Source organism: Tinamus guttatus, unplaced genomic scaffold (genome assembly GCF_059628265.1).
Source record: "Tinamus guttatus ecotype Peru unplaced genomic scaffold, ASM5962826v1 Tinamus_guttatus_pri_ptg000592l, whole genome shotgun sequence".
Lineage (NCBI taxonomy): Eukaryota > Metazoa > Chordata > Aves > Tinamiformes > Tinamidae > Tinamus > Tinamus guttatus.
The window spans coordinates 407,351-434,259 of NW_028289126.1; the positions used below are offsets into that span (position 1 = coordinate 407,351).

Sequence of the window (26,909 nt, forward strand, 5' to 3'; positions counted from 1 at the left end):
TAACTCTTGGGTCAGTCGACAGGCTGAGCCCCCTTCCCTCCCCTCAGGTCGTGACGCTGCCTGAGGAGACTAAGGAGTGAGGGGGAAGAACCATTGTAACTCCTGGGTCAGTCGACAGGCTGATCCCCCCCTTCCCTCCCCTCCACTGGGACGCTGCCTGAGGAGACTAAGAAGTGAGAGGAAAGAATCCATCATAAATTCTGGATCAGCTGATGCGCTGATCCCCCTTTCCTCCTCTTGCGTCAGGACGCCGCCTGAGGAGACTCGAGACTGAGAGCCCTCTCCCATCTTCTGGGGTGAGTGATGATTGCACATTTGTACATCAGAGCTAGCTAAAACCCCACACTCTAGTAGAGAATTTCCTGGACTGACATCTGAAACCTGCTTTGTAAATGTTGCAGTTGAACAAATCAGACTCGACTACTTGTTTGGGGGGAGGCAATCGGACCTACCGTTGACGGACTGTTCGTGAATCCGATACTGCCAGGGTCGAGCTTATAGTTGATCACACTATTTGGGAACTCGATTCGCTCCTAAGAAGGCGATCGGACCTACAGTCCACAGACTGTTTGTGAATCCGATACTGTTTTGATATCTCCTTCCCCCCCGCCCCCCACCACTACAACTACGGCTTTCAAACTGCAGCATTTTCACATAAGGACATGAAACGTGAAGTATTTACGGTAGCTTCACCTATCATTCTAATCCAAATTAGCATTAAGTATTAGCAGTAAGAAACCCAGCCCAAGGAGTATGTGCTCTCTCCAAAGTTGCATAGTATCAAACAGAATTTATCATATTCCTTTTGTGACCAGGTGCAACATGATTGAGCTGACGCTTTCGTCTAATATCCTTCACTCATGACTGGAAGAAGTTTACAATAGGAGTCTATAGTGATAACTAATAACTTAAAATAAGTAGCCTATGCTACCCTTGGGTATTCTCAAAATTAGACTGCTAGACCAGAATATTTTAACAACAACCTCTATAGTGAGGATATAAAAAAATACGCTGTCTTTGGAACTGCAGCTGTTCTATGATTGCCTGTTGCACAAAATATGTAACAAAACATCACCAAGGTGGTATAGGCTCCAAAATTGTGTATTTTCAATATCTGTGCCATTTAGAATGAGCATTAAAAATATCTTACAAAGCCACATGATGGAAATAATAATGATGATACAAAATGAAAATCAATATGAATGATAGCTTTATAACTGAGTCCATTTTTTAGATAAATATGGATAAACTGTTAAATACAACATGGGCACATTTCCTTATGTGTATTATATGATTAAATAACTGGATTTTATTGTGTTAATTCACAATTGAAGATTACTGTTAAAACCTGAAGCTGGGCTATCTTTTATTGTGTCTTTTGGATATATAGTTGGTTTGTATACTTCCAAGCAAACTTCATGGAAACACAGAGCTCGAGCCTGTTCACCTTTACATATAAGTAATACAGTTGTGTGGCATGTGTATCAGTATATGGCCTTACTGTATGGGACAGGAGAAAAAACAGCTCAGAAACCTGTTTTGCCTTGGGAGCAGCATTTGCTAAATCTTTTTAGAAATTAAGGTCAGGTCTTAAAACCATTTTCTGTCCTTGCGGGTATTTTTAATAAGCAATGTGGGGCAAAAATAGAACATGAAAAGGTGTGGAGGAGGGGATTTAAAACCAGTATTGTGTATTTTAAATAACCTCAGCTGCATATATAGCACTTCCTGGGCCTAAACGGACAGGCCCACTCCTCCTAGGGGCACACCGAGCTCCGACATGGAGTTAATCTAGCTCTTTCCAGAAAATAAGATGCACTCAGCTGGGAAAACTGCATTTCCTCTTTAAAGGGGTAAGCGCTCCTTTTCCGCTTTTATCCTGAAACGTACCTCTTTCTTGTTCTTTTTTCCCCCCTTTTCCTCCCCATGTTCACGGACTCCAAGCTCCTCGAGCCCATGACCTCGCAGCCTTGCAAGAGCAATGGGAGCCAGGTAGAGGCTCTGCGCTCAGCAGGCCAGGAAGCACTGCCATCCTCTCCGGGCCTGGCCGCTAAGACTGCAAGCAGCAGCCGCTGCATGGAGCCCATTTCCAGCAAACGTGCCCAGGAAAACAGAGACGCTCCGACAGGCCTTCCTGGCGTGGGGTAATGCGGGGCTCCCACCAGGCCCCATCTTTGCCTGGTTCCAGCTTTCCCTGTGAGCAATTTTCTGCTCCCTGATGGCTGCAAGCGGCAGTGAGGCCGTGCAGGGCCCTGTGCAACCCCATGGAGCGGGAGCGCTCCGGGAGCTGCTCCTGAGGGTGCATTTGTGTTTTGTGCCTTTCCTTCGGCACCGCTGCGAGGGCGACTATGGAGCCGAGACGCCAGCGCCGCCGCAGCTCCAGCCGCCAGCTGTGGCTGCCCTAACTCAAAGACAAGGCTTCATGAAGCCAGGCTGCTGCCGGTACAAAGCCAGCACATTACCAGTACCTTGATCTGTGCTCACGGACAGGTTGCCCAGAACCAGAGTCATTTTTTCACTGTCCTCCCAGTGCTACCCACACATACTATATCCTGACCATCTAAAACTCTGATTACCCTTTTGTCCCAAAACTTTTTTTTCTTAATAAAATGCCTTATTTTTTTATAGTGAGGTGCAGAATTTGAGCGGTTTGCATTGATACACTTTCAGGATAGCTATGAAAACTGATATTCAATATTAAAAAGCAAATTTTAAGAGGCAAGTTGACATTTAGGTCTTGCATCTGACAACCTCAGTCTTGATGGGCATTCATTTTCTTTCCTGCGTGTTTCAGGTTGGAGTAACTCATATTTAACATCATCATTTGCAAATGCAATGGAAGAAGGCAAGGCTAAACAGGAGCAGGGTATCCTTGCACTTAACGTCCAAGGATGTATATACACCACGAGGCATGCATCTTTATGCATTAAGGATCCAATGCTGGCTTCAATGTGTAGTGGATGCTTTCCTTCCAAAGTGGATGAATCCAGTAAATATGTTTAAGCTGTAAATACTGCAGCCTGGCAGGGAGCTCTGTGGCAAACACCCATTTTCCTATACGTTTTGCACGTATTTTGTATCATTAGTCTTCCTGAGCCGCAGGCAGCACTGCAGTGTGAATTCTGCAGGATCGTTCCTGTGTGCAACACGCTTGGATATCACTGTGCCCTGCCACATCCCAGGCCAGGTTGTTGTCTCGGAATATCCTACTCCACTATGAAGAGCTAAATAGACAGAGATGATCCTGGCAGAATTTTGGCATTTGAGTCCTATTCATGACCTCCTGCTCCTTGAGCATCCTGCTCTTTCTGTTGCTCATCAGATTTGAAGGTGGACCTGGAGTTAGTTTTTAGCCCTTTAAACAGAGCACAGTAGAGGTGAGGCTGCACCTGGGCACAGTCCTATGCAGATCAGTGGTTTCACAGAATTTCCAAGCATGGCCAGAGTTGTTCACTGTATTAGAATTTTATCTTTGGATTTACCAAGTATCCCAGAGCAAAGAAGTAGCAGTTTTAAGAGAATGGAGAAAGTATATTTTCTGCCCCTCAGTAAAATTAGTCAAGAAGTTTTATATGAAAGACTTCACCTGATGATTTGGCAAATGCAACAAGCCTGCCCTCCTTTGTTGCAAGCAATGTTTTGATCGGTTTATATTTTCAGGGGCTTGTCTAATTGATTGAGATGGAAACCTATTTAAATATCTTTTAGACGATCTTCATGGAGAAGTTGGGATTCCTGAAGATTAACAAATTTGAATTGCATTGCAGAAGGAAGCAGATTATTTTGGCATCCCTTCTCCATACAGCGTGTCTGGCCAGTGAATTGGAGACATATTCTTTAAGGTCAAATACAGAACTTAGAAAGGTCTCGACATTTCTTAGATTTTTAAAAGATGTGCTCCATAATCCACACTGTCAATAACATTTGATATGGAAACTACAGCAGCTACAGAAACTACAGCTGGTGTTTTCTACTTGCCACTTGAAATCACCAGTCAGTTGAGAACTTTAGGATTAGAAGAGCTGATAATGCAGTCACATCATGTGTTTAAGGACATTAGCTCATTTCATTGGTCCCTCTCTTTTCAGATGTTTGGAAATTCATTTTCAACATCACAACAGCAACAGTTCGAACTGTGCTGCCATTTTTATATGGAAGTCTCCTATGAAAACTCACATGGTAGGAATGAGACTGTGGGATCAGATTTCATCCCTTCATAGGACATCTTTCTGCCAGTTTTGCAAACTCCTTCTAAAATTCAAAAGATAAACCACACTTTGCCATTTCTTTAGAAGAAGAAAGGGCAGAAGGAAGTAAACCTAGTATGTAAGAACTTAGGGCTATCTATTCTAGAGTACTGTTACTTAAACTAATTAGCTGTTTGGAAACTAAGTCATGTATGGCTATATTAATCCTGGCTTCACCAGTGTTCTCTAAATAGATTATTGTCTCATATATTTTAGGTTCCCATTTATTTCTCTCTTTTCGAAAGTCATACAACATTCAGACATTAAGGCATTCCTGTGTCCTTAAGCACTTCTTTTGCTATTCTCCGGGTTTCTTCTAGATTTTCAAGGTTTTCCCTTGACATCAGCTAAGAAATACTTTACATAATATTCTAGATAAGCTATGTCTTTGATTTATTTAAAATTTACTCAACTAAGATAATTTATTCTTGTTGATATTTAATGTTTGGTGTTTTCCTTTTTTTTTTTTTTCCAGGCTGTTTTAGATTTCTGTGATTCCTATGATTTAGTCTGCACCAAGCCTACCATTTGAGTCCTACACTATCTCAATACTTCTGGAGCAAGCTGTGAAAGTAAGATTATTGGTGTGTATGCAACAAGAGCGGATGGAACTGATGCAGTTGATGAGGAGCTGGGAAGGTAAATTAATAACAAAAGTATTTACAAAAGGTAAGATGACTGTCAGATGCTTGAAAGCACTACAGAATGAGACTGTGAAGTTAGGTGTGAAATCTAAGTATTAAAAAGAAGCACTGATATTTATAATTAACAAGATATTAATATTATTTAACTGCTAATATTAATGATCCATCTAGCATTATTGTACTATACTTGGTAATCAGACTCTTTCCTACTTTGAAAACACCTGGCTAATACAATATTCAAATTTAATGAAGAGAAGATCAAAACTAAGCACAAAATACAAAAATTAGAGTCCAAAATGTGGCTAGCATGCAGTTACTTTAAGTTCTCATTATATTCCAACTACTATTCTAAAAATGTTCCAACATTTTAAAATTACATTTTAATTTTTTCAGTTTAAATTTTCAGTTTAAAATTACATTTTAATTTTTTCTCTTTTCAGTGGTGGCCACTGATAGGACTAGAGGTAATGGCCACAAACTGAAGCACCAAAAGTTCCACAGGAACTTAAGGAAAAATTTCTTGACAGTGAGGGTGACAGAGCACTGGAACAGGCTGCCCAGAGAGGTTGTAGAGTCTCCTTCTCTGGAGATCTTCCAAACCCGCTTGGATGCAGTCCTGTGCCACGTGCTCTAGGTGAGCCTGCGTGTGCAGGGGGTTGGACTAGATGATCTCTAGAGGTCCCTTCCAACCCTAAGCATTCTATGATTCTATGATTCTAATTGGGGTGACACTTGCTTTAAATACAGGAGAGGAATCCCCATCCAGAAAAAAAAGTTGGAGAAATATTTACAGAGTTTGTAGTAGTTAATAGAGCTGTGTTTTGCAGTCTTCTAAGACAGCTAGAAGGAATATGTGACACAGAAGGAAGGATGATGAAGGGAAATGTTTGCAGCTCTTTAAAAGACACGTGCATCTCTACCATAGCATTGATGCATTTTTAGGGTGGTAGTGGGCTTTCCCACAGAACATATGATTGAGATTGAAGAGAACAGACTTTACACCTTTAATTCTGGATTTACGGTTTCCTAAACATCCATTTTTTGATGAATGCCCATTTTTAGCAGTGTGTTTTACAGGCACACAGACCAGAGGCGCGTGGCTGCATAGAACCTTTTATACAAATGAAAATTAAGTTTAGGTAACAGTTTCATATTTACTTTACAAAGCATTTACTAATAAGTCCTTAGATTTAGAATTTGGTAAAAACAATGATACATTTATTGTTATTTCTAAATGTTATTTTTAAGGACTTAACTGGATCTATTGCATAACTTTTACCTTTTAAATAATGTTTCTAGAGAAGCTGGAAATAATATCCAATACATTTGGAGCTATTATTTGGCTGCAGAATTGAAAAAGATGATGGATGCTTTTGATGCCTGGGAAGGGAGAGGTAGATGATTTTTTTTCTTCTGTTTTAGCAGCAGTACTTTTTACAGAAAAGTAAGAATAATTATTTGCCAGACTCTAAGAAAATCTGTGAACATTTTTCTCACTCAACGTGTGATATAATGTAAAATATCCCCTAGCAGTGGTTATTTGAAAGTGATGCTTTTGAGAACGCTGCCCAAGTAAGCCCTGAGGGACATATTGCTTGTAAGCACAGTTACATGGTAGCACAGTTTGAGAGCTGACATTCAACATAATAAAACAAATGCATTTATTTATATCTTGGAATCTGCACATGTGAGCTCATCAGTACAAGGTCCCCTTGAAATGCAGGTGTCAGCTGCTGGAGAGTGCCCCAGGAGGTGACAATGTTGGACTCTTGAAGAACACCCTTCGAGAGGGAGTTTGCATCACATGCCTCACCAGCACAATCCTTTTTTGTGTGCATGTGTGTGTAATCTAGATCTCTGAGTAATTATGAATAATTTTCTATGTTGTTTCCATTTCCAATTTTATGAAGTATTTTGTGATCTCTGACAGCATAACTACAAATTTGACCATGATAGAAACTGACTGCCTTTGGTTAGACTGCTGAAAGGTCACCTTTATTCTGTTCTAGTTCTGAAAGCTTGAAAACATAACTGAGACTGATAAAGCGTAAAACACATAAGATTGTATTTAGTGTATTTCACATCTGTTGGAATCTGTAGCTTTTTTAGTATTTTGCTGTCTTACAATTCATCCAGGTTTCCTTCTCATTCATTCTCAAGTAGCAGTTTTATGCACATTATCACCTACCATTTTTTAAGATGTAATGCTTCTTCCATAATTAAAAAAAAATGCTGGTACTATTGATATAGAGTCAAACCAGATTGCAGTTATGAACCATTGAGAACAATGAATGATGCTGGAACAGAAAGAAAAATCAGATTTGTGGATGGCAGCTGATCTATTTTGCAATGTTTTTAAAAGTACCTACTTTTTATTGAAGTACCTATTTTGCTTCTTTAGTTAAAGTACTTTGTTCAACAGATGATTAATTGATTTTACTGAAGAAGGGGAAGGCTATTTACCCTGTAGAGCTGGTCCCAAGCCAATGAGACCCTCAGGTCCCCCAAAAGGTGCCCATATCAAAGTCAAGAATTCATCTTCATTAAAAGTAGCTGCTTGCAATGCCTCAGCTTCTGGGGTAACTCTGAAATGACTCAACAGTGAAAGCCTGGCACTGCACAGAGTAGTTTCTAGAACAGTATCCACAGTGGGTGTCTCCGTGCCCAGCAATTCCCAGGCAGCCGGTGGGAGGCAGAGGGCTGACAGCAGAAGGCTCTGCCGGGCCCGGAATTGTGAGCTCTCCGCGCCTGCGAGGGCTGTGAGCGACTGCGCAGCCAAGCTGGAACGAACTCCTCTTCCTCCTGCGACGCCGTCTCCGTCATCTTCTTCAATCTCCAGTATCACAAGTGGACAGATCAGTGCTGCTGCTGAAATTCCCAGGAGTTTTATGGTACTAAACATCAAAGAAACAGCTGTGTCAGCAGCTAGTATTAAGTTTAAGAGTGTTGCAATGGATTGACAGTCTTTAACTCAGACTGAAAGACTGGATTACTTGGCATCATCTCATCAAAGAGAAAAGGTTCTCCTTTATTTAAAGATTTGGCAGACAATTATGATAAAAAGTGTAAGGAGAAATGGTTTTAAGTGGACAGTGATTTGTTTTCTGCTTTATTTCTATTTTAGGAGTTGGGGAAAGAGGAAGAAACAGGAATTCAAAAAAGTCCAAAACAGCACTGTGCAATCTAATATGATGGTATCTCATATTTGTATTTCTGCCAAGCTGTACTGGTACAAATAACCTTTTTAGAGGGCATGTGCACATGGCATAAGTACGGTTAACATTAAAAAAAAAAATTTAAAGTTAATTTCCTTATTTATATTTAAATTGGGGAAAATAGATAATAATACTACTCGGTACCAGATACGAGTTTGTCACAAGGATGTGAGACACTGAGTGCTGCAAAGATGAATGTACACTTGGTGGCACTTTCTGGAGATGAAAAGTCACCATTCTGATATTTAACAGAATTATTATTTACCACTTTTGCTTCCACACAGCAAGAAAATTAAGCAATACACGGAGGGAGAAGCCTGCCTGGCAAGTGACAAGGCAAGCTACAAGCAAGCTATAAGGCAGCTTGTTCAGAGGCCGGAGATCCCTGTGTGCCACCTGGCCCCCGGGCTGTGCTGCTGGCAGCGGGTCCCAACAAAGCAGTGGGACGGAGGCGTCCAGGTTTAGAGAGAGACAAAACAACCCCTTTTTGCCCCAGAGGAGGAGGGAGGATGTGCCCTGTTCTCAGTTGTGCCAGGGTATATGTTCAATAATGACATTGAAGAAATGCGGTATATTTTTTTGTCAGCAAAGTGGGTTCTGCTTCATTGTTTTTAAAAAGTCTTTTTAATTGTTTAAGCCAATGCTGTTTAAGCCAAATTTGCTTCAACTTCTCCAAACTAGACTTCTTTTTGTGCCCTTATTTGTTGCTAATAAGAGGTTTTGTTGTTGTTGTCATTGCTACTGCTTTTGCTTTCTCAACACAGTAAATGCAGCTGGCCCTAAATGTTGAAAAGACCTGTCGCATTGCCAAAATGAAATGAGCTTAAAATTCCTGAGACTATTAAAGATACAGAAGGGTCCTTTAAATATTTTACTTTCTGGGTCATTTAGAAAAAATCACATTTTTAGGCTTTTCATTTGCACAATTAAAGAACAGATTTACATGTAATAACATATTTTTAAGAGACACTTTGCAGTGGACAATGTTTATTGTAAGAGTAACTGTACCATAATTTTTTGTTACTGGTTTGTATACTGAAGGCCAGTTTACCCCCTGAATGTTTAAACTGTGATTTTTAAAAGAGAAAAAAGCAAAACCCAACAATCCCGAGGTTCTTCCTATCCCCTCAGCCAAAAAAATAAAAAATTCACTGAAAATAGGAAAAATGCAAAGGTTATGGAAAGATATTAGCATAATATGATCTGCTATTCTTTGTGCATGCAATTTCTTACTGGCACTATGTGATTTTTTTTTCAGAATAATCTTACTGAAAATCAGTCTTTTAATAACTTATTTTCTAGCTGAGTTGAACTTCAATACTTACTCAATAGCTGAAGAGTTTACCACACTTTTAAATCTGTCTACAATGTTTCCTAAAGCTGATTTCCTTCCTCTTCAACACATGGTGAGTTATGAAGACTTCTATAAATACCACACTAAAGCTTTCAAAAAGTATGGACTTATTTTTCATGTGTAGAAGAAAAAAGTTCTGAGAAGGATCCTGTAGGAGTCTGTGAGTTGGCACTAGCTTAGTTTTCATTTATTCTTCTTGGTAGTACAATATTTTTCAAGCATTTTCATTTCATTTGCATTATAGTGACCCACACAGTTTTCAGTGGTTTTAATTTCTCTTTTCCATTTTGCTAGATAGAAAGGCTTGTTGGGAGGGAGGGAGGAAAGAAAAGAAGAAAGGAAAGGAGGAAGGCAGGAAGGCAGGAAGGCAGGAAGGCAGGAAGGAAGGAAGGAAGGAAGGAAGGGAGGGAGGGAGGGAGGGAAGGAAGGAGGGAGGGAGAAGATAAAGAAAAATTGCATTCCCTATAGTTTTGACTTGGTATGTACGTGATTAGCTGTGATGGACGGATACAGCAAAATCACTGTTATTATTTAGAGTCTTGATTCTATGTTTTTCTTTGTTTGCTCAATGTGAGCTACAGTTCTGCATTGAGGATTATACACATCATCAAGTGGTGCTTGACAGTGGCCTGCTTTTTATCTTCATAACATTATCATTCATTGTAGAAAAAACTATGTTCAGAAAATTACTTCAGTTTCAAAATCTAATAATGACTAGTATCTAATAGCTGCATTCTAAGGTATGAAATATGTATCACCAGTTTATTTGGATTCATTTTTTTTTCTTGTAAACACTGTCAATTTTCCAGTAATTGAGTCCTTTCATACTACTGTTCTTTCCAAACAGTGATATGGGTTCTTTGGGGTTAAGGAAACAGGAAAAATACCATTGTAAATACCAACTACACCAAGTTAATTTTGGAAAAAACAACTCCCATGTGACTGAGCATGGCCCTGAGATGAAGCAGGCATGTTATCATCAGGATACCAGTTAAATAGATGTAATCCTATTGGTGTGATTCAACGCATGGAGAAATTTGTCGCTGATGTAAGCAAACAGACATTATGCCATGTGATTAAAAACACATCCACATTAATTCTGAGGGAGATTTCCCATTCAGCTTGTTTTTAGCTGAAAAGCTGTGGAATACAACACAATCTGTGAACCTCTTTGAACTCAGGGTTAGCTGAGGTGTGTTTCCTTACAAAGTTCAGCTCTAGGTAACACTTCTCATGGGTCCCTCAGAATAGCACCAGCTGTTTCTGCCTGGTTCCTAATGAAGCTCTATTTTTTCTTTCAAACTGTTCCAGTAATTTACCCAATCATCTCTTTTCCAGAGCAGAAAGTTATTCTTTTAAACCCATTCACATTAAAGCTACCTAGATAACAAATACAATGTGGTGCAAATTTGATTATGGTTAGGAAGAAATACTCATTATTTCCCATCAGAAAGAAAATTTCATCTGTTTGGTTCTTTTCAATCGATGAAGGACAAATTTTCACTTGGAAAAAAAGAAAAAAGAAAGAAAAAAAAAAACGGGAAGCCACCTGCACCATCAAAAACATGGGAATGAGGCTGCCTGCTGCGTAGACGCAGTTAGAGCCAAAGTAGGTTAAGAGGTATAGCACTGTAAAGACTCCGCAGTGACGAAGCCCCATAAAATCCTGGACTGATTCTAGAGAACATTTTAAAGAAGGAGTAAGTAGTAAAACAGGTATTCTTGATGTTACAGATGTGGCTTTCTGTGCTTTTGGGGAGCTCCTCCTTACTGCTCTTTCTTCTGCTGAGAGGTCAGGCTGTTTATACCACAAGTTACCTCTCTTGTCTGAAAGTTACTTTTCAGACTCACCAGGTCACCCAATCAGCTGTGTAGTATGACCATAGCTTGCATCAAGGATTTGGCCATTTCCAAATTTGCCCCCTTCATATACGTGTCTTTTAATCCATTCTAGTTTCTGGTACAATATCAATGAACATGTTCTTTACAGTTCTCCAAACATGCCTAAATCATTTAAGGTTTCCAATTATTGGTGCTGGCCTCTTCCCTGGTGGCCACCGACAGAACCAGAGGTAATGGTCACAAACTGAAACATCAAAAGTTCCACATGAACTTAAGGAAAAATTTCTTGACAGTGAGGGTGACAGAGCACTGAACAGGCTGCCCAGAGAGGTTGTGGAGTCTCCTTCTCTGGAGATCTTCAAACCCGCTTGGACGGAGTCCTGTGCCACGTGCTCTAGGTGACCCTGCGTGTGCAGGGGGTTGGACTAGATGACCTCTAGAGGTCCCCTCCAACCTTAAGCATTCTGTGATTCTATGGTTCTATGAAGAGGAGGGGATACTGGAAAAATAGGTTTCAGAGCCCAGCCACGTGACGTGGTTAAAATGTGCCTCTCCACCCTAGAGCACATCTGGAGGGCCACGACGGATGTGCTCCAAGAGCCAGCCCACGTGCACAGAAAACGCTTGCAGCACACACGGAGGAGAAATACTGCCTCTCGCCTCTTAGTCCTGGATCTGTCAGACACTGGGCCTGCAGCACATCAAAGTACATCAGATTATATAACAAGCTTCCTGGGTAATGTCTGCACGGAATTTATAATTGCACTTATTGCAGAGAGGCACTGGACAAATTCTGGAAGAGCTGCCTTTCTGCTGGGTGTACCCAGACCACTGCAGCTCTCATTTTTTGAGTGCCACACATGAAAAGTAGAACAGTCAATACTAGGGAAGCGTGCAGTCACCTAAGAGAAATCAGGCAGAGGAAAATGGCAAAGAGCAACAGCAAGCAAATACCTACGAACTAACTTCAAGGTTTCTGCTCTTACCACTCTCAGTGGGAAATAAACCCTTAAGAGTTTTGTGATTCTAACCCTCAGGCCTCTAGTTCACATGATGCCAGGACTGGATGTTGACATCTTACTAATTAAGTAATAATTTGTGCAAAGGGTATGTCCAGGGCCAGTGATTGCTGTTCTGTGCATTTGTGGTAGCAGGAATGAGCTAAAAGCAAAAGTCTGGCCCAATCCAAACTCAGCAGAAAGCCACCCCCTGACATCCATTGAATTAAGTGAATATAGACTGAATAAGATCACAAGTGGTACTGCAAAGCAGCAAACACCATAATATTTTAGAAAGAAGATTTTAATTTCTTAGAAGAAAAAAGTTTTCCGAAATACAGAATCAGACATCAACACTAACTTTTTTATTTTAATAGAAAACTCATAAGGATGTGGCATCTTCTCAAACATGTATGTTCACGCTTTGCTGAATTGCTGTAACAAATTATATTAGTCATAGCTCTTATATAGGACAGATGGTTCCAACAGCAAAAATATAGAAAAATAATTCGGATTCAAGTTTAGAACACCTGCAACTTCTCATGTGCAAAAAAAAAAAAAAAATCCAAAAAGTCAAAGAAAAGTGACCAGTAAGGATGGAGAATAGGGCTGTGCATCTGAATAGCCATGACTATATACATTCAAAACTTAAGAAATGAGCATTTTTCTCAGCCTCATAAAAATAGTTTGTCAATGAAAAATACCAATAGGTAGTATATTTAATAGATTTATACTTGGAATTTAAAGATCTCAGATTATGGAATAACAAGCAAAAAATCAAATGTACTACTTTTTCAAATTTTCTTGCATATAACAATACTCTGTGTGTATACAGTGTGCATGCATGTATGTGTATGTATGCATGTGTATATAAACACACACATATACAAACACAGAGAGAAAGGTGTATAGATTTTTTTCAGAAAAAATCTACAAGATTACTGAATTTAATTGCAGACCAGAGTGTACAAACGTCTTGGGATCTTTCTTAGCACTGGCTGCTCTAAATAGTAGTAATGTTGACTGATATAACCACATATCTACAACAGGTCTTTTGCTATTGTGAATTCAATCTTCAATTTATTTTTTCAGTCAAGATCTCATTCTTCTAAGAAGTAAATGCTGCCTTGGTAAGATTCAGTACTGCCATGACAGGATAACTGAGCATATTGGGCAAAGCCTTGAAAGTATGGATTAATGCTGATAATTAGTAAGCAATAAAGATATCAACAAGTTTTAAGTAGCAACAGATTTAAAATGACTGTGTGTTCTGAATTATTTTCTTCACCATTTCAACAAGCATCTCCAGCAGTAAACTAAAACAAAGAGAATAGATTTCTCTGCCTGCCTTCACTGTGACATTTTAAGCCACCAGAGTCACAGCTGGCACTGAAAGAACAGTGGCATCAGCAGAGCCCTCCATCCTTGCAGGGCATAAATTGCATTGGGACACCCTGCCCACGCTGCCTCGGAAAGGCCGGTGATCCGCGGCGTCTGCTGGATGCTGCTTCCGTCTGTTTTTTTCTGAATGCGTCAGATTTTCTGTGGTCCTTGTAGTTGTGGACTGATCTTGATTTTTCATAGCTCCTTTGTTTTTATGTCTGAAGCTGTTATGCTGTTGTCTTCTGTGTTCCGACCTGGAACCACTCTTTATATTACTTTGATCAGCCTCATTATTGGTGCCTTGTGACTTAAGAGATCCATTGAGCCGGGTGCTCTGATGCTGAGCGTTGAATCTTCGTCTCTGGCTAGAAGGCGCATTCTACCCAGAAAGAAATCAGATAACTGTTAGGCAATCTGAATCTTTCAAGCAGAATAAGAAATAAAGTAAATCAGAATTAATAAAAATCGCAGAATAAAATTCTCAGTGTAGCTAGAGAGGGAAGAGACTATACAGTTCTGATTGGTGCTAGAGTTCTCTATTAATGACACTTAAATAAATGAACTATCAGTACACTGCTGTATTTGAATAGCTTTGAAATCAATGAACAGGTTCATCGCTGATGCCAAATTCAAATCTGACATGATACAAGAAAAGGAGAAAAGGGGATGAAATACTAGACACCTCAAGAGCAACAGATAGGAAGTAAAGAAGAATTTGATCCAGACTGACTTTTCCCCCAAATTAAGAAAATACCTTGTATGTTAAAGTAATATATTAAAGATGTAGTATGGAGTAGGAGACGATATGAAAGAAATACCCGTGGAAATGAGAGTCAAGTTAAGAATCCAAATGGCAGGAGAGGTGTCAATTGTGTTATGCTGCTTAGAGAAAGCTTTGATCAGCAGCAGGGACTGTATTGCTTTATTTGACTGACTTGCCGTGATAGCTGACCCCATACACACACTGCCATCGTGTAACACTCCTGTGTGTCCCTTCAGGAACCTATTTGAGCCCAAAGCTCTACTGGGACAAAACGTAGACCACTTTCAGTGGTAGCTCTGCCTAAGTAGGCATTATAGGACAAGGACGTTCTAAGGTGTTCTTCAAATGAAACAGCTGATAATCTGGCTCAATACTACAAACTGTATTACACAATTTCTGAAGTACATTTTTAAACCTGGCGGACTCCCCTTTCAAGAGCTTCAGAACATCAGTTGATCACTTGTCAAGAATCAGGAATAAATGTTTCCGCATCACGATACACAGGACAACTAGGTATTGAGGAGGTTTTTTTTGTCAATCTATTGACTGATGCTGGTCACTTTCGGAGTCTAGACAGTGGTATAGCATTTCTGATATTCATATCTCATGTTCACACTGTCATGAAAATGAAGACAGAAAAGATATATTTGGATATTTTTCCACATTTAGGAAATTGTCAATTAAGTATATGAGCTGCAAACCACTATTTGATTTGGTATTAATCACTTTCAGTAATGCATACTTTCTGAAAATGTTGAATTCCTTTATTTTTGTTGGTAATTGGTTTCTTACCTGCTTATTTGTTGGGATTCTTTGGGGAGAGGATTCTGCAGGATTGGAAGAAAGATGACCTTGTACTTTAGTGCTGGCTGTTTTATTATCAAAGTTTTTGGCATTACTAGAAGATTTTCGTGTGTGCGTATTTTGCTTGCCAGTTGTTACTTGTGAAGTCATTGAGGAGAGCACTGAATTACATGGTGTTCTTGCAGAATAATTGTTCTTTGGGCGAGAAACTGCAAAAAAAAAAAAGAATTATCAGTTAAATGGTCAATATCCATACATAAGCTAGTTTAATATTGTTTAAGAATAAATAATCTGTTGTGCAAAGGTCAGCATTATCTTGAAGCCTGTAATGCCAACAGTTACAATGGATGTGTGCCTGTCTTACCAGGCATTTTCAAAATATGCTCAAATATGATTTGCAGCAGTATTCCAGAGAGTTTTGTTGTCAGTGGAGAGTATGAAAGTGATCCCAAAAACTCTTAAAATATTGACCTTTTATTCCTGGCACCTATTGCTTTTGCCTGTGGACTTTTAACCAGCTGCAATGAATAAAGTTTTGTTAGGACCACCCCTCACTGTTGTCCTGTCAGAATGGTTAGAATAGGAATGCTTAGGCAAAAAAGAAAGAAACATGGAAAGGAAGATGAGTGGGATGCCTAGCAACTCCCTCTGCTACTGGAGGTCAAAAGAAGTTATGCATGCCCTTGTCTTTATGGACTTAATTTGATCTCAAATCATTCTTTGATCATAGAAAACTGCAGAGGCTGCAGTTTGCAGTCTACATATGCACTGGCTACAACTGAGGTAGTAGATTTCCTCATTGTTACTAAACATTGTTTAGGAAGAAGAAGAAAAAAGCATAGTACCTGTTGCTCATTCTTCTCCAAGCAGATGGCTAATAAAGATTCTTCTGTAGCATGGGATATCTACTGACCTAGAACCGACTGCACCGTGCCAGTCCACCTCATGTAAGCCACAGCACATGCAGCACTATCATGAATCACGATGGCTCATTTTAGCATCTGAGTGTTAGTCCTGCTCCTTACTCTCTTAGTATCTCTAGGCCAGCTGTTTTCTTAATCACTTTCATGTCTGGATGTGAAGTATGCTAAACAAATTCTTGATTCCTATCTCGCTGCATTTCCACAAGATCTTCAAGCTGTCTGCTCCTCTGTGGTGGCCCTGAGCAGTCTCAGAAAGGATTATGAGCCTGTTGAAGTAAAGCTCTTCATCTTGATTTGCTGTTTGGATTCCTCTGATTATGGAATTTCCCTATTCTCCTCTCGCACACGTGATACAAACCAGAGTCTCACTTCAGTGAGCACATTCGTAGTGAGACACCTGTTGTTTTATGTAATATTACATCCTAATGGCAAGAGGAACTTCCATTTTTCCACTTTAAGGATCAAAAAAAGATTATGTAGATTGTACAGGTTATATGTAGATTATAGGAACTGAGCATCATCTGTTATTTTTTTTTTTGAGGCTTTTAATCACTTATGCTAACTGATGTTACTTCTCCCACTAGGTGTCCTCTTAACAAAATTTATGCAGCCATCCCTAATGCTGAAATGCACAATGGACTGAGTTTTCTGTTCAGGGCAAGAGGCAGATGAGGGTTTGGCTGCTGCTGTATTCTACTGCTCTCTTTTCCCTAAGCCAGGCCACCTCAATGGAAGCCATCCATTGCTAGATAGAACATCCAGCTGCTTCTCATAAAAACATATTCTTGGCAGGAAAGAAACAACCCATCATTGGGCATTCTGGATATGTCAGTCCAATTACTTTTGTTTCTCCTTCTTCCCCTGAGATTCTGTGCTGCCTACTGTCCTCTCCGGGGAGACCGTGTCTTCCTTCGCAGACTCCTCATGATTTTGGTTATTGCTTTTGCTAAAGCCCTCACCAACAGCTGTGCTTAGCTATGGATCTGGTATAATCTCTGTGCAAGGGGCAACTGGAACTCCTAGCAGAGTGTAAGTCTCATCGTGAAATGCTCCAAACAAAAACACCTTTTGCCATGAAGAGCTCCCACAACAGACATGTTAACCACTTATTTTAGCTCAGATGAGAACCAACTTATCTGGACTCCTAGCGCACCACCGGGCAATTGGAAGATGGCTTTGATTCTTGGCTAATAGCTCGATCTTTGACTTCAGTGACCTGATTTAACAGGTTGACATATATATAAATGCTGAATGCTTTGCTGAAAAGAGGTATAAATAATTAGCCTAAAGAATTCCCAGCAGCTGGAAGTTATTTAGGAAAGTAGTTCAGTAAGTTAAAAAAATACTCTATGTTTGTATCAATAGCAGCTGTGATTATATTATTCAAAATAACCTTAACAGAATTTTCAATCTCTCAAGGTTCAAGGTATCAAATTGGGACTATGAAGTCACTGCGAACGCTCAGATGTGTTATTGGGAAGTTTATGCCTTCCTTTGAAACATCCTGGGGTGGGACAGGACAGCAGATTAGATGGATCTTCAAAGCCTTCTGCAATAGCAGTTCTTGTGTTCTAATTAGCTGGTTATGCCTCAAACAAGCCAGTTCTTCAGCTATGTAATCACAAGATTGTTTTTGGCAGACTGTGTGATATTTTTTCCCTGCTATTTATAACAACTCCTTGGAAACGTTAATTCTTTTTTTCTCCCTGAAATTGTTTTCTTTCCATGAAGACACACTAGTTCAGTATTGTGTTAATGTTTTTTCTCTTGAGTGCTGATGTTGATGGTGTATCATGTGGAGTGGGGGGTATTCAGGGCAAAACATTAAGGCATTTGCTTCTGGAAGGAAGTCAAAGACAAGAAATAGGTGAGGTCACATTTTGCATTAGAAACATGGTAGTCGGGGCAGAAAAAGAATGTGAATTTTCATTCACATTCTGCAGAATGGCAGACAGTTTGGAAACATGAACATCTAGGGCTGTGGTTAGCTCCTTTAAAAGCAAGTGAACATCGCTATAAAGTTGGGGACTTCCTTCCAGTAGGAGAGGTCCAAATTGGTCTCATGACATCATACTCACACAGAGAACTTCCAATTTACTAGTTACTCATAAATAACTACCAAATTGAAGAGTTCCTCAGGGGTGGCTTCTATTTCCACTTGGAAATCTTGTCTAGATGGAAAACTCCAACTGACCAGAGTAATACCTTGAAATTGCAGACAAAGAGGGCACTGTGCACACACAGAAGGACTGTGCAGCACATGTGCAGAGACAATATTTTGCATACAGTAAACTTGGTCACGCGCAGCAAATCAGTTGGATCCAGACATGTCATTCACATCAGACTTGGTGCATACATACACAGATAAGACACACATCCTTACTTCTGCCTGGGATTTCTTGTACATGTATGTGGGCACACTATGTTGCTATAGCTGCAGTACGAGAAATCATCAGCACTTACTCTCTCCACACAGCTGAATTTGGTTCATCAACTGCTCCGTATCGTAGGAAAATCGGGCAGATCTGCCCAACTCTTCATCATATTTTCGTTCACTTACAAAGTGCTGTAAAAATACAGACAAATTAACAATGATTTACATTCTGAGCTACCCCAAAGATGATATGGATTGTACAGAAATCTATTAATACATATATTAAGTTCACTTAAAGCCTCAGCAATTTGCAACACTGTCCTGCATGCAAGATCTCTGTGAAGAATCAAGTATTTCCCCATCCTTACCAGACGACATGTCCAGACAAGCCCATGCTCAGGAAGCATCATTCCATTGGCGTGCGTGTGTTAGACCACTAAACCTGAAGCTATAAGGTTTACTTGGTAGCTGGGCCTGATGAATGATGCACAGATAGCAGGACTGTGTTCTGCTCATGGGAGGACAGCTTACACACATTTATGATAGTGTCTGTACACTGCTCAGAGGTGCTATAATGGTTTAAGAGAGCATGTCTTCTCCACAGAAAGCTTGTTGCACTTTGGCCCACAGCAGAGCAGCCAGGAGCATGTAAATGGGACAGCCTTTTCTCGGTATCTGTGTGAACAGCCAATGTACCCAAGCAGAAACGAATGTCTGACCTTAATTTCAGCCCTGAGTTCGGACAGTTGTGCCTCACTCATCTGACTGGCTAGGTCTGTCAGTCTCTTCAGCTCCTCAGCTTTCTTCTGCCGAGCAGTCAGGATTTCCACTGCCAAATAGCAATAGTCAATAATTAATATTAGGAAGGCAGATACTCTAATTCATGACTCTGGGTATTAACACTGGACATCACAAGCGAGGCAAACGCACACGCTGCACTCCCCACTTCAGCTGAATGGGACATGTTGCTGCTTGCAGTAAGTCAATCAGTGAATTTAACTGAACGGCCTAGTGATGAGAAATGGGATGCCAAACCCCATTCTGGAAGGATTGGAACCAATCCTTCAGCATTCACACAGCCAGGCCAGAGGATTTTGTTGCAAGTTTTCCAGGGCTTTATTTTTAAGCACAAGATCAGGGCGCATTCCACTATGACATGGAAAGAAGCAGTACTTTGTGCCAGCAGCCCTGTTTTGGAAGGCAGCCTGTATTTTATTTACACATGAATATTTTACTCTCTCTTAAAAAATCTGTTCCTATATAGTTCATATATTTAAATCCTCAGCATTACAATTTTGCTGTCAAGTACAGAACAAACATATTTACCTTTGTAAGGCAAAGTAGTCTTACAAGGGCCAACAGTCTTTTTGAAATAAATATTAATTATGCACTACTGTACATTCCACTCAGTGCAAGGAGATGGTGAACATTTTTATTTTGCTTATAGAAAAAGATAAACGATAAACCACAAAGCAACAGTCCATTCACATTTGTGATAATGCGACATTACAAATATTAAATATATGCACACACTGTTACCTATACGATGTCTCCATAAAAAGGTAACACCTGATTTGTTGGCTGGTAGGATCACCACTTAAGGCAGAGAGGAAAAATAGTATCTAAATGTAAAATAATTGCATTCATGTCCTTTTTCTAGAGCTTTCTACAGCCAGAGTAACTAGGTGGCAGTTGTAATTTGTCACAAAGCCACAGATTCCTCAGTAGTTTCCTCTGGCTTCTTTGCCTTCTTTTGCCATAATTTGTAGTCCTGGCAAGTCGCTGATCCAGTTCATGCTTTGTCATGCCATTTCTGTTTAGGTGAAGATTAATGGGATTTCACAGAGACTTTGTTGGTCCTTTCAGAAGTGCAGCATAATCCAGCAGGCACATGGTACAGAGGGCTGTGTCTGTTCTGCTGCCTTGTGGGAGCAAACATGTCATGTAACATAGGAGTGTGTGTCACACACAGCAGGGATGAGCCAGAGGAAGGCAGGTTTCTCAGTCCTGTTCTTAAACCTGCACCTGACGTTTTTATGCCACAGAACCAGCTTTTATCTAGCCCTCCAGATGATCTTCTCATTTCATCTTTGAGGAATATGGTTTACAAGTCTGTGGAACTTTATCAGATTAAATTAACAATTCATTAGCTATTTTCCTTTTGTCAGTAGCTCGACTTTGCTGTGTATTCTAGGGGATACTAATATTTTCTCTCCAAGGCCAGCACCACCCAGCACTGAAGCGACTACCCAAACCATATGAGCTCATCTCATACTGGCATTTGTCTCAGCACAAGATGCCAGCCAAATACTCATTTGTACAATAAACCGAGGCGTTCATATTTGGAAATTGTCCCAGTATCGACAGTAAGAGTAAGATTACCCACTGTAAAACAGTCCTCCATTGCAGCAAAAAGATGCGAAAATAAATAATAATGTAAATCTTGGTTAGCATATCATAGTCCTATAAAAACTTTCTGCCTAAGCACTTTGCAGGCTTACAAAAGCCCCGAGAGACAGAAGAAACGACACTGTAAAAACAGGTACCATCTAATGTTACATGTGCAGTGAGCATTAAAGTAGGGAATAAGAACACATCATATGGCAGTTTGTACGCCACTAGACAAGAATTAGCTTTACTTCCCACAAAAATGACTACTGGCCCTGTCAAGACTAAATCAAGGGCTCTGTGATACTGTCTGCCCTGGACTGTGGATTTCCAAAATACAATTTTGTTTATGCGGTTTGGCTGGATCCAGGCGTGCTGACATCAATGGGAATTTTACTACCATTTTCCCTGGGAGTGAGTACCTGTCCTATTGCTAATCATAGAAGTTTCTGCAGCTAACCAAAAAGCTGCTGACATATTTCTATCCACAGCTCCTCCCCAGAACAACCCTGAACTCCAAATCCACAGGTATTTCATGTCAGGATTCAAAAAGTTACCTGAGAGAATTCCAAAACTAAGCTAAAGCCAATCTCTGCTGGAAAAACTCCTTTTAGTCTCCACATGTACATAACTGCAAGTGAGCTAGCTGGCTTTTAATTCAGTTAAATTTAACTGGAACTAAGTGAGAGTTCAAAATACAAATGAAGCACTGAAGAACGTCATGCGTATTTGTGATCCTTCTTGAAAGGATCTCAAGTTCACAAATCAAAAAAGGATTGTACACAAATGTGGCAGTGATGTTTTGATCTGTCAGGCAAAATATCACTCTAATGAGACTTGGATAATTCTTCAGTTTCTTGCTCAGCTTTCTCTGCTGAAACACATTCCCTTAACTACTGGGCCATGAATACCACACGATGCACATTCCTTAAAAGCTAGAAACTATTCAGAAACTATCTTAGAACATCAAAGACTGTGCATATAATGAAAGATGCTGGAATGCTGCTAACTGAATTGATGTACCATGTCATTTTTTCTGCTAAACAAAACAAACATTCCCCCAACTACTCCAAAAGTTCTCTGGCATGTTTTTTTTTTTTACTTACTGGCTTCTTCTTTAACTTTATCAAGTTCTGCCATTAATGACACTTCTCTGTCTATGATGCTAAAAAAAAAAAAAAAAAAAAGAAAGAAAGAAAAAAAGAAAGAAAAAACAATTTAAGTCATGCCAGAACTGAAATGCCCATCAAAATCAAAAGTTATAACTACACAAAAACTTCAGATCCTTCAGCGTACTCATGAAGGGTTTTGGAATTAAGATTAGAAGATGAAGCAACTGAGAGGCAAACTGAGCACAAAAAGTAAGTGCTAATCAGCGTATGCTAATGTAAACAAGCATCTCATTGATCTGCCCACCCATTCACAAAGATGTGGAGGCTGCTCTGAATTAACTCTTCAGCACTGTGCAAGCAGAGCAGTCCTCAAATGACTGAACACTCTCTTTCCAAGGTTTGCCAAATACCCCTGCTACCCAGGTCAGCAGGGCTTGCCCCTCTGTGCAGCAGGCTGCAGAACACAATAGAAGTTGTGTGGCAGGAGCTGCTTCTCCTCTTTAAAGAGAGAGGGAAGCTCTTGCAGAATACATTAGAATAACCTATAAACGGGTTTGTGATATGTATAACCCTTAATATACCTTACCCGCTGTTCTCCCAAGGCATGGGAAGATGTGCTTGCTCTTTTATCCGGTCTTTCTGAAGATTTCCTATGCGGCCTCCCTACATAAATCTCTGCTGTGCAATCTCTGCCAGACGTTTTAAGCTGTCAAAGTGCAAGGTGGGTCTACTGAGAGCATAGAGAGGGTCTGGGAAATCATTCACATCCTCAACACAGCGGCATCGTTCTGTGAAACAACACTGCAGCATGCCCTTGGATGGGCAGCGCTCCGGGAGGCCGCTCCAGTCTCCCCTTGCTGGGTTAGTCACGTTCGGGTTTGATAAAGATTATCAACGTTAGCACTGCAGTTTGCAGATGTGAGTGAACTTAAGCAGTAGGAGAAACTGAGGCAAGCAAGTCAAATGCCAGAAGTATATCCAGGAACGCCTCTAAGTGGGGATGCCTAAGAGATGGGAGCTCAGCTCTTTCAGTAAATCACTCTTAAATGTTGCTATCGTACCCAGTGAGACACCAGGAGTTTAAGGCCTAAAAACGGCTGCAGAAACTTAGTTTGCCCTGAGACAAATCTGCTTGGCGGGTCCAGCACACGCTGTGCTGAAATCCAACGTGAGCGAGACAAGCAGAGCCACTCGAGATTTCTCTAGGCCGCATTCAGTTCTGCTTTTGCACAGACAGCTTTGAGATAACAGCCTTTAGTTGCCTGCCTCTATTTTCCAAGGTAGGCAGGCATCAAGGCTTCCAACTACAGCAGAGAAGGGAACAGGGGAGAGAGGGAGGCCAGGAGGGAGAGTTGGAGAAGAACTGGTCATCTCATGGTGCTGCCCCAAAAATCACCTGCCAGAGTCAATGTGCCCCTTCTTCACCCTTTCTCAGCAGAAAGGGACCAAGAATGAGCAAACTAAACATGTATAGCAACTACGCAGGCTAGATCAGACTGGAATGGTAACCTCAAAATAACAATAGTAATAGTAAAATGCTCTCAAACTTAAGAATCAAGCATTTTTCTAGAATACATTGAGCAAGAGCGGGTAGATCCCTGAGGGTTCAGTAGGAGCCAGTCAAAGACAGAAGACTGGGGAGGACTGAGGCCTGTTCAGTGCAGCAGGGCGAGGCTGGACACCAGGAGGCTGCTGGGCAGTTACACAGCCTACTTCTGGCCACGGAGTTACCCAAAGGAACATGCTGGGGAAGAGCCTCCCCAGCTCTTCCCATATATTAGTACAGGTCGTATAGTAGGAGTTAAGCGGCATATTTCTATAATGAGAGCACACACATGTTCCAGTTGGCCCTCACTGTTCTTCAGGTAGGAGCATTAACCTTGGGCTCCAAAGAGGCTGTTGATAATTTCCGCTTGCTACTCTGAATAGCGATAGCTTCTCAGAATCCATCTATTTTCAATCAATCATCTGTAACTACATGGCACACTAAACTCCCTTGGCTGAATGCTCCAAGTGACAGAAGTGATTCTTACAAGTTCTCATCTTTTCCTACCCTTCCCAAAAGACATTTTTACACTCTTTGGAGCTTGCATTAGCTTTTAAAAGCCTGCACATTTTTTCTTTTGCTATCTCTGTTACAAAAGTGCATTCCCCAGTGTGTTTCACAGGTTACATAAACACAAACTTTCAACTGGAAAAAATTTTAAGCAACACGTTCACAACAGCAGAGCTCATCAGAACTGTATTTTGGCCCAGTTTATTTCACGACTGTTCTCTCCCCACTCCAGCAACAGATTCTCACTAAACTGCTTGGCCACCTGCATTTTATTTTCATGACAAATAAAAATACTTTTATTACTGGAATGAGGTCATAGCTGTCCTATATTTCTCCTATTTTATAGTCAAACCTCATCAGTCACAAGTTTTCCACTCCTAATGTGTTTGCGTGGGCTCTAATGTCACTTTCAGGAAAGTGCCTGGATCAAGCAGTAGTAGGAATCAGAACTGTGATGACTGACATGGGCAGTAACTGTCTCAATATTTTGTTCTAGCTATTTATTGAAAAAACAAAGAGAGAAAGAAAAAGTGTTTCACGGCTTTGTATCCGAACAATAGATACTAAAATGATTAATGTGATAAACTAAGTGACTTTAATGGACACATCTTCATGGCACTGCTGTTCCCTGAGAGCAAGGAAGCTGTACTAACCTGTGCCAGCTGACGATGTGCAATCTGCCTCTCTACAAAGAAAGAGAGCATACCAGTTTTCATCCAGAAAGTATAAAGCCAGTGTTCTCAGTCTGGAAATTGTGAACTGCCATATGTCATGGAATAATGGAGGAAACTCATCTTTCTCTGGGAATGTCTTAGGCCAACCAGCACTAGGAAATGGTGCATTTCTTCCTAGTTGCATAAAGATCAATTATTAAGGAAAGAGTAGGAATCAATTTGATTCCTTTTCTAGTAGTATGGGAACACTTCACTGCGCAAAAAAAACAACAACTTCTCCTCCATCAAAAGAACTAGGTAAAGAACAAATGAAAATGACCAGGAGAGCTGGAAATGAGAGAGCTGGAAAACTGAACTGCAAAAATAGGTGAATGGCAAATGAGATTAAAAAGAAAATGAAAAGATTTAGAGAAAGGACAAGCACTCCATGGAAAACAAACCTTGACTCCTGCTCCTGCTTAGATCCCATGCTATTCTATACGGATCTCAGAGAATCACAGCTGGCTGGCTTCACTTAAGCTGAACAGTTTCTCATTTGACGCATCTTCTTCATAAGGCAGAAGGCAGCATAAGCAGGATGATCAGGATCAGATCAATGTGCTGTCAGTAATCAAAACGGCTCCGCGTGTGGCGCATCGATGCTTTCTGGAAATGCACGCCAGCGTTTCTTAGTCTCCAGGTCCTATGACAACGGTGTGCAAGGCTTGCATGCAACTCCACTGCGGAGGGCGCAGCTGACAGCGCTGTGCAGAACTGGCAGCTATACCACATTTACTCATATTTGCCCGTCACTAAATGCAGGGTCTAGCAAAGCAAGGAGCAGAATGCACTTCGGACCTAAGATACCTCCAGGAAAATGGCCTGCTTTCCTCTCTAGCTATACTGCTTCATTTTGGTCTTCTCTAAGTGTTAGGAATTCAATCAAAATAATAAGCATATTTCTTAGGCTGAGATTCTGGAGAGGTCATATCCTTCTCAATATTTTTTCTGACTGCTCCCACTGCTAACATCCTAGCAGGCCTCAGTCAACTCTTCATCTTCCCTATAACATCAACACTTGAGTTATTCATCCCATATATTACCCGAGACTGCTCTGACGAATGTAACTCAGCACCACCAGTTTCTTCACAGAGAGTACCATTCAGGTACAGGATTCACCATGTCCTCATCGGCAGTCCATATAATCCTCTGCTGTAGGATTCTTTCTGACAGTTTTGCTACAGGCACTCAGCTTTATGTCATTTATCATATGCACTGGACTACACACTGGGACTCATTTCTCCTTCCCTGTCCCCTGACTGGGCTCACTCACTACTGGAGCTGAAATGGGTATCACAACTACCTCTTTATTGATTCACTTCCCCTTGCTACAGGGGGCTTCTAAATGGGGGCTAATGCTAATAGGGGCTCCTGAAGCACCCATTCGTATTTTCTCTTACCCTTACACCTTCAGGATCAGGATGCCAAGATGCTTACAGCTTCCATTGGGTATTTTCATCACAAGTGAATATCTGCAGTTTGGCGCACAGGATTCAGCATTGCTTGATTTTAATTTAGATTTTCATTCCCCACTTTGAGGTGGAGATGGCTTAGCTGAAGGAAGACAACAGGGTAGAGGTCTTCAAAGGGGGCTGGGACAGAGAAAGGAGGCAGAGCTGTGCTTGTGCTAAAGCAACATACGATACTGCTGGAGAGACAACAGTTCTCCTGCGTCTGTTTTGCCTAAGAGATTCTGAAGGCCAGAGCATGTGCATAGCACTCCTGGTCAAAAGGACTGAGTCCAAGGCACTTTGGGCTCATACAGGCTGTCAGGAGTCACACTAGCACATCACACAAAACCAGCTGCAAATGCCAAACTAATGAACAGCCAGCAGAGCAATGACAGGGATAAATTACAGTGACAGATGTCTCTTTTCACAGTTTCATACTCAGAACAAATTCTGAATTTGGTCTGACCACAGTAGAAACAAATTAATCTTTCTCTAGTTTACAGCACAAAATGCAGTACTGTAAAGCTGGCAGAGGTGAACACATACTGACCTAACTCACAGGGGGAAGGCAGAAATACACGGCATGAAGACTACTGGAGTATCATCTGCAGTATTGTGTCCAGTTCTGGGCTCCACAGGACA

The 26,909-nt window shown here is 40.7% G+C and overlaps 2 protein-coding genes across 3 annotated transcripts in view; one reads left to right on the forward strand and one right to left on the reverse strand.

Annotated features, from left to right (window-relative positions):
• The first annotated feature begins 2,835 nt into the window (after positions 1–2,835).
• KCTD18 (potassium channel tetramerization domain containing 18) lies at positions 2,836–7,851 on the forward strand. Its single transcript, XM_010217902.2, is given in 8 exon segments — positions 2,836–2,989; positions 3,661–3,808; positions 3,810–3,864; positions 4,723–4,916; positions 6,191–6,285; positions 6,615–6,645; positions 6,647–6,702; positions 7,301–7,851. Coding segments are annotated over 8 exon segments (1,284 nt in total).
• Positions 7,852–13,082: 5,231 nt separating this feature from the next.
• Positions 13,083–26,909, reverse strand: part of SPATS2L (spermatogenesis associated serine rich 2 like) — a 71,411-nt gene continuing 57,584 nt past the window's right edge. For both annotated transcript variants that reach the window (XM_088534724.1, XM_088534723.1), the window contains exons 8-12: positions 22,042–22,100; positions 19,267–19,376; positions 18,637–18,739; positions 15,239–15,459; positions 13,083–14,062 (exon numbers count right to left, since the gene is read on the reverse strand). In XM_088534724.1, coding sequence (XP_088390850.1) covers positions 13,664–14,062; positions 15,239–15,459; positions 18,637–18,739; positions 19,267–19,376; positions 22,042–22,100 — 892 coding nt within the window. In that variant the 3' untranslated portion in view covers positions 13,083–13,663. The remainder of the gene's footprint in view (positions 14,063–15,238; positions 15,460–18,636; positions 18,740–19,266; positions 19,377–22,041; positions 22,101–26,909) is intronic.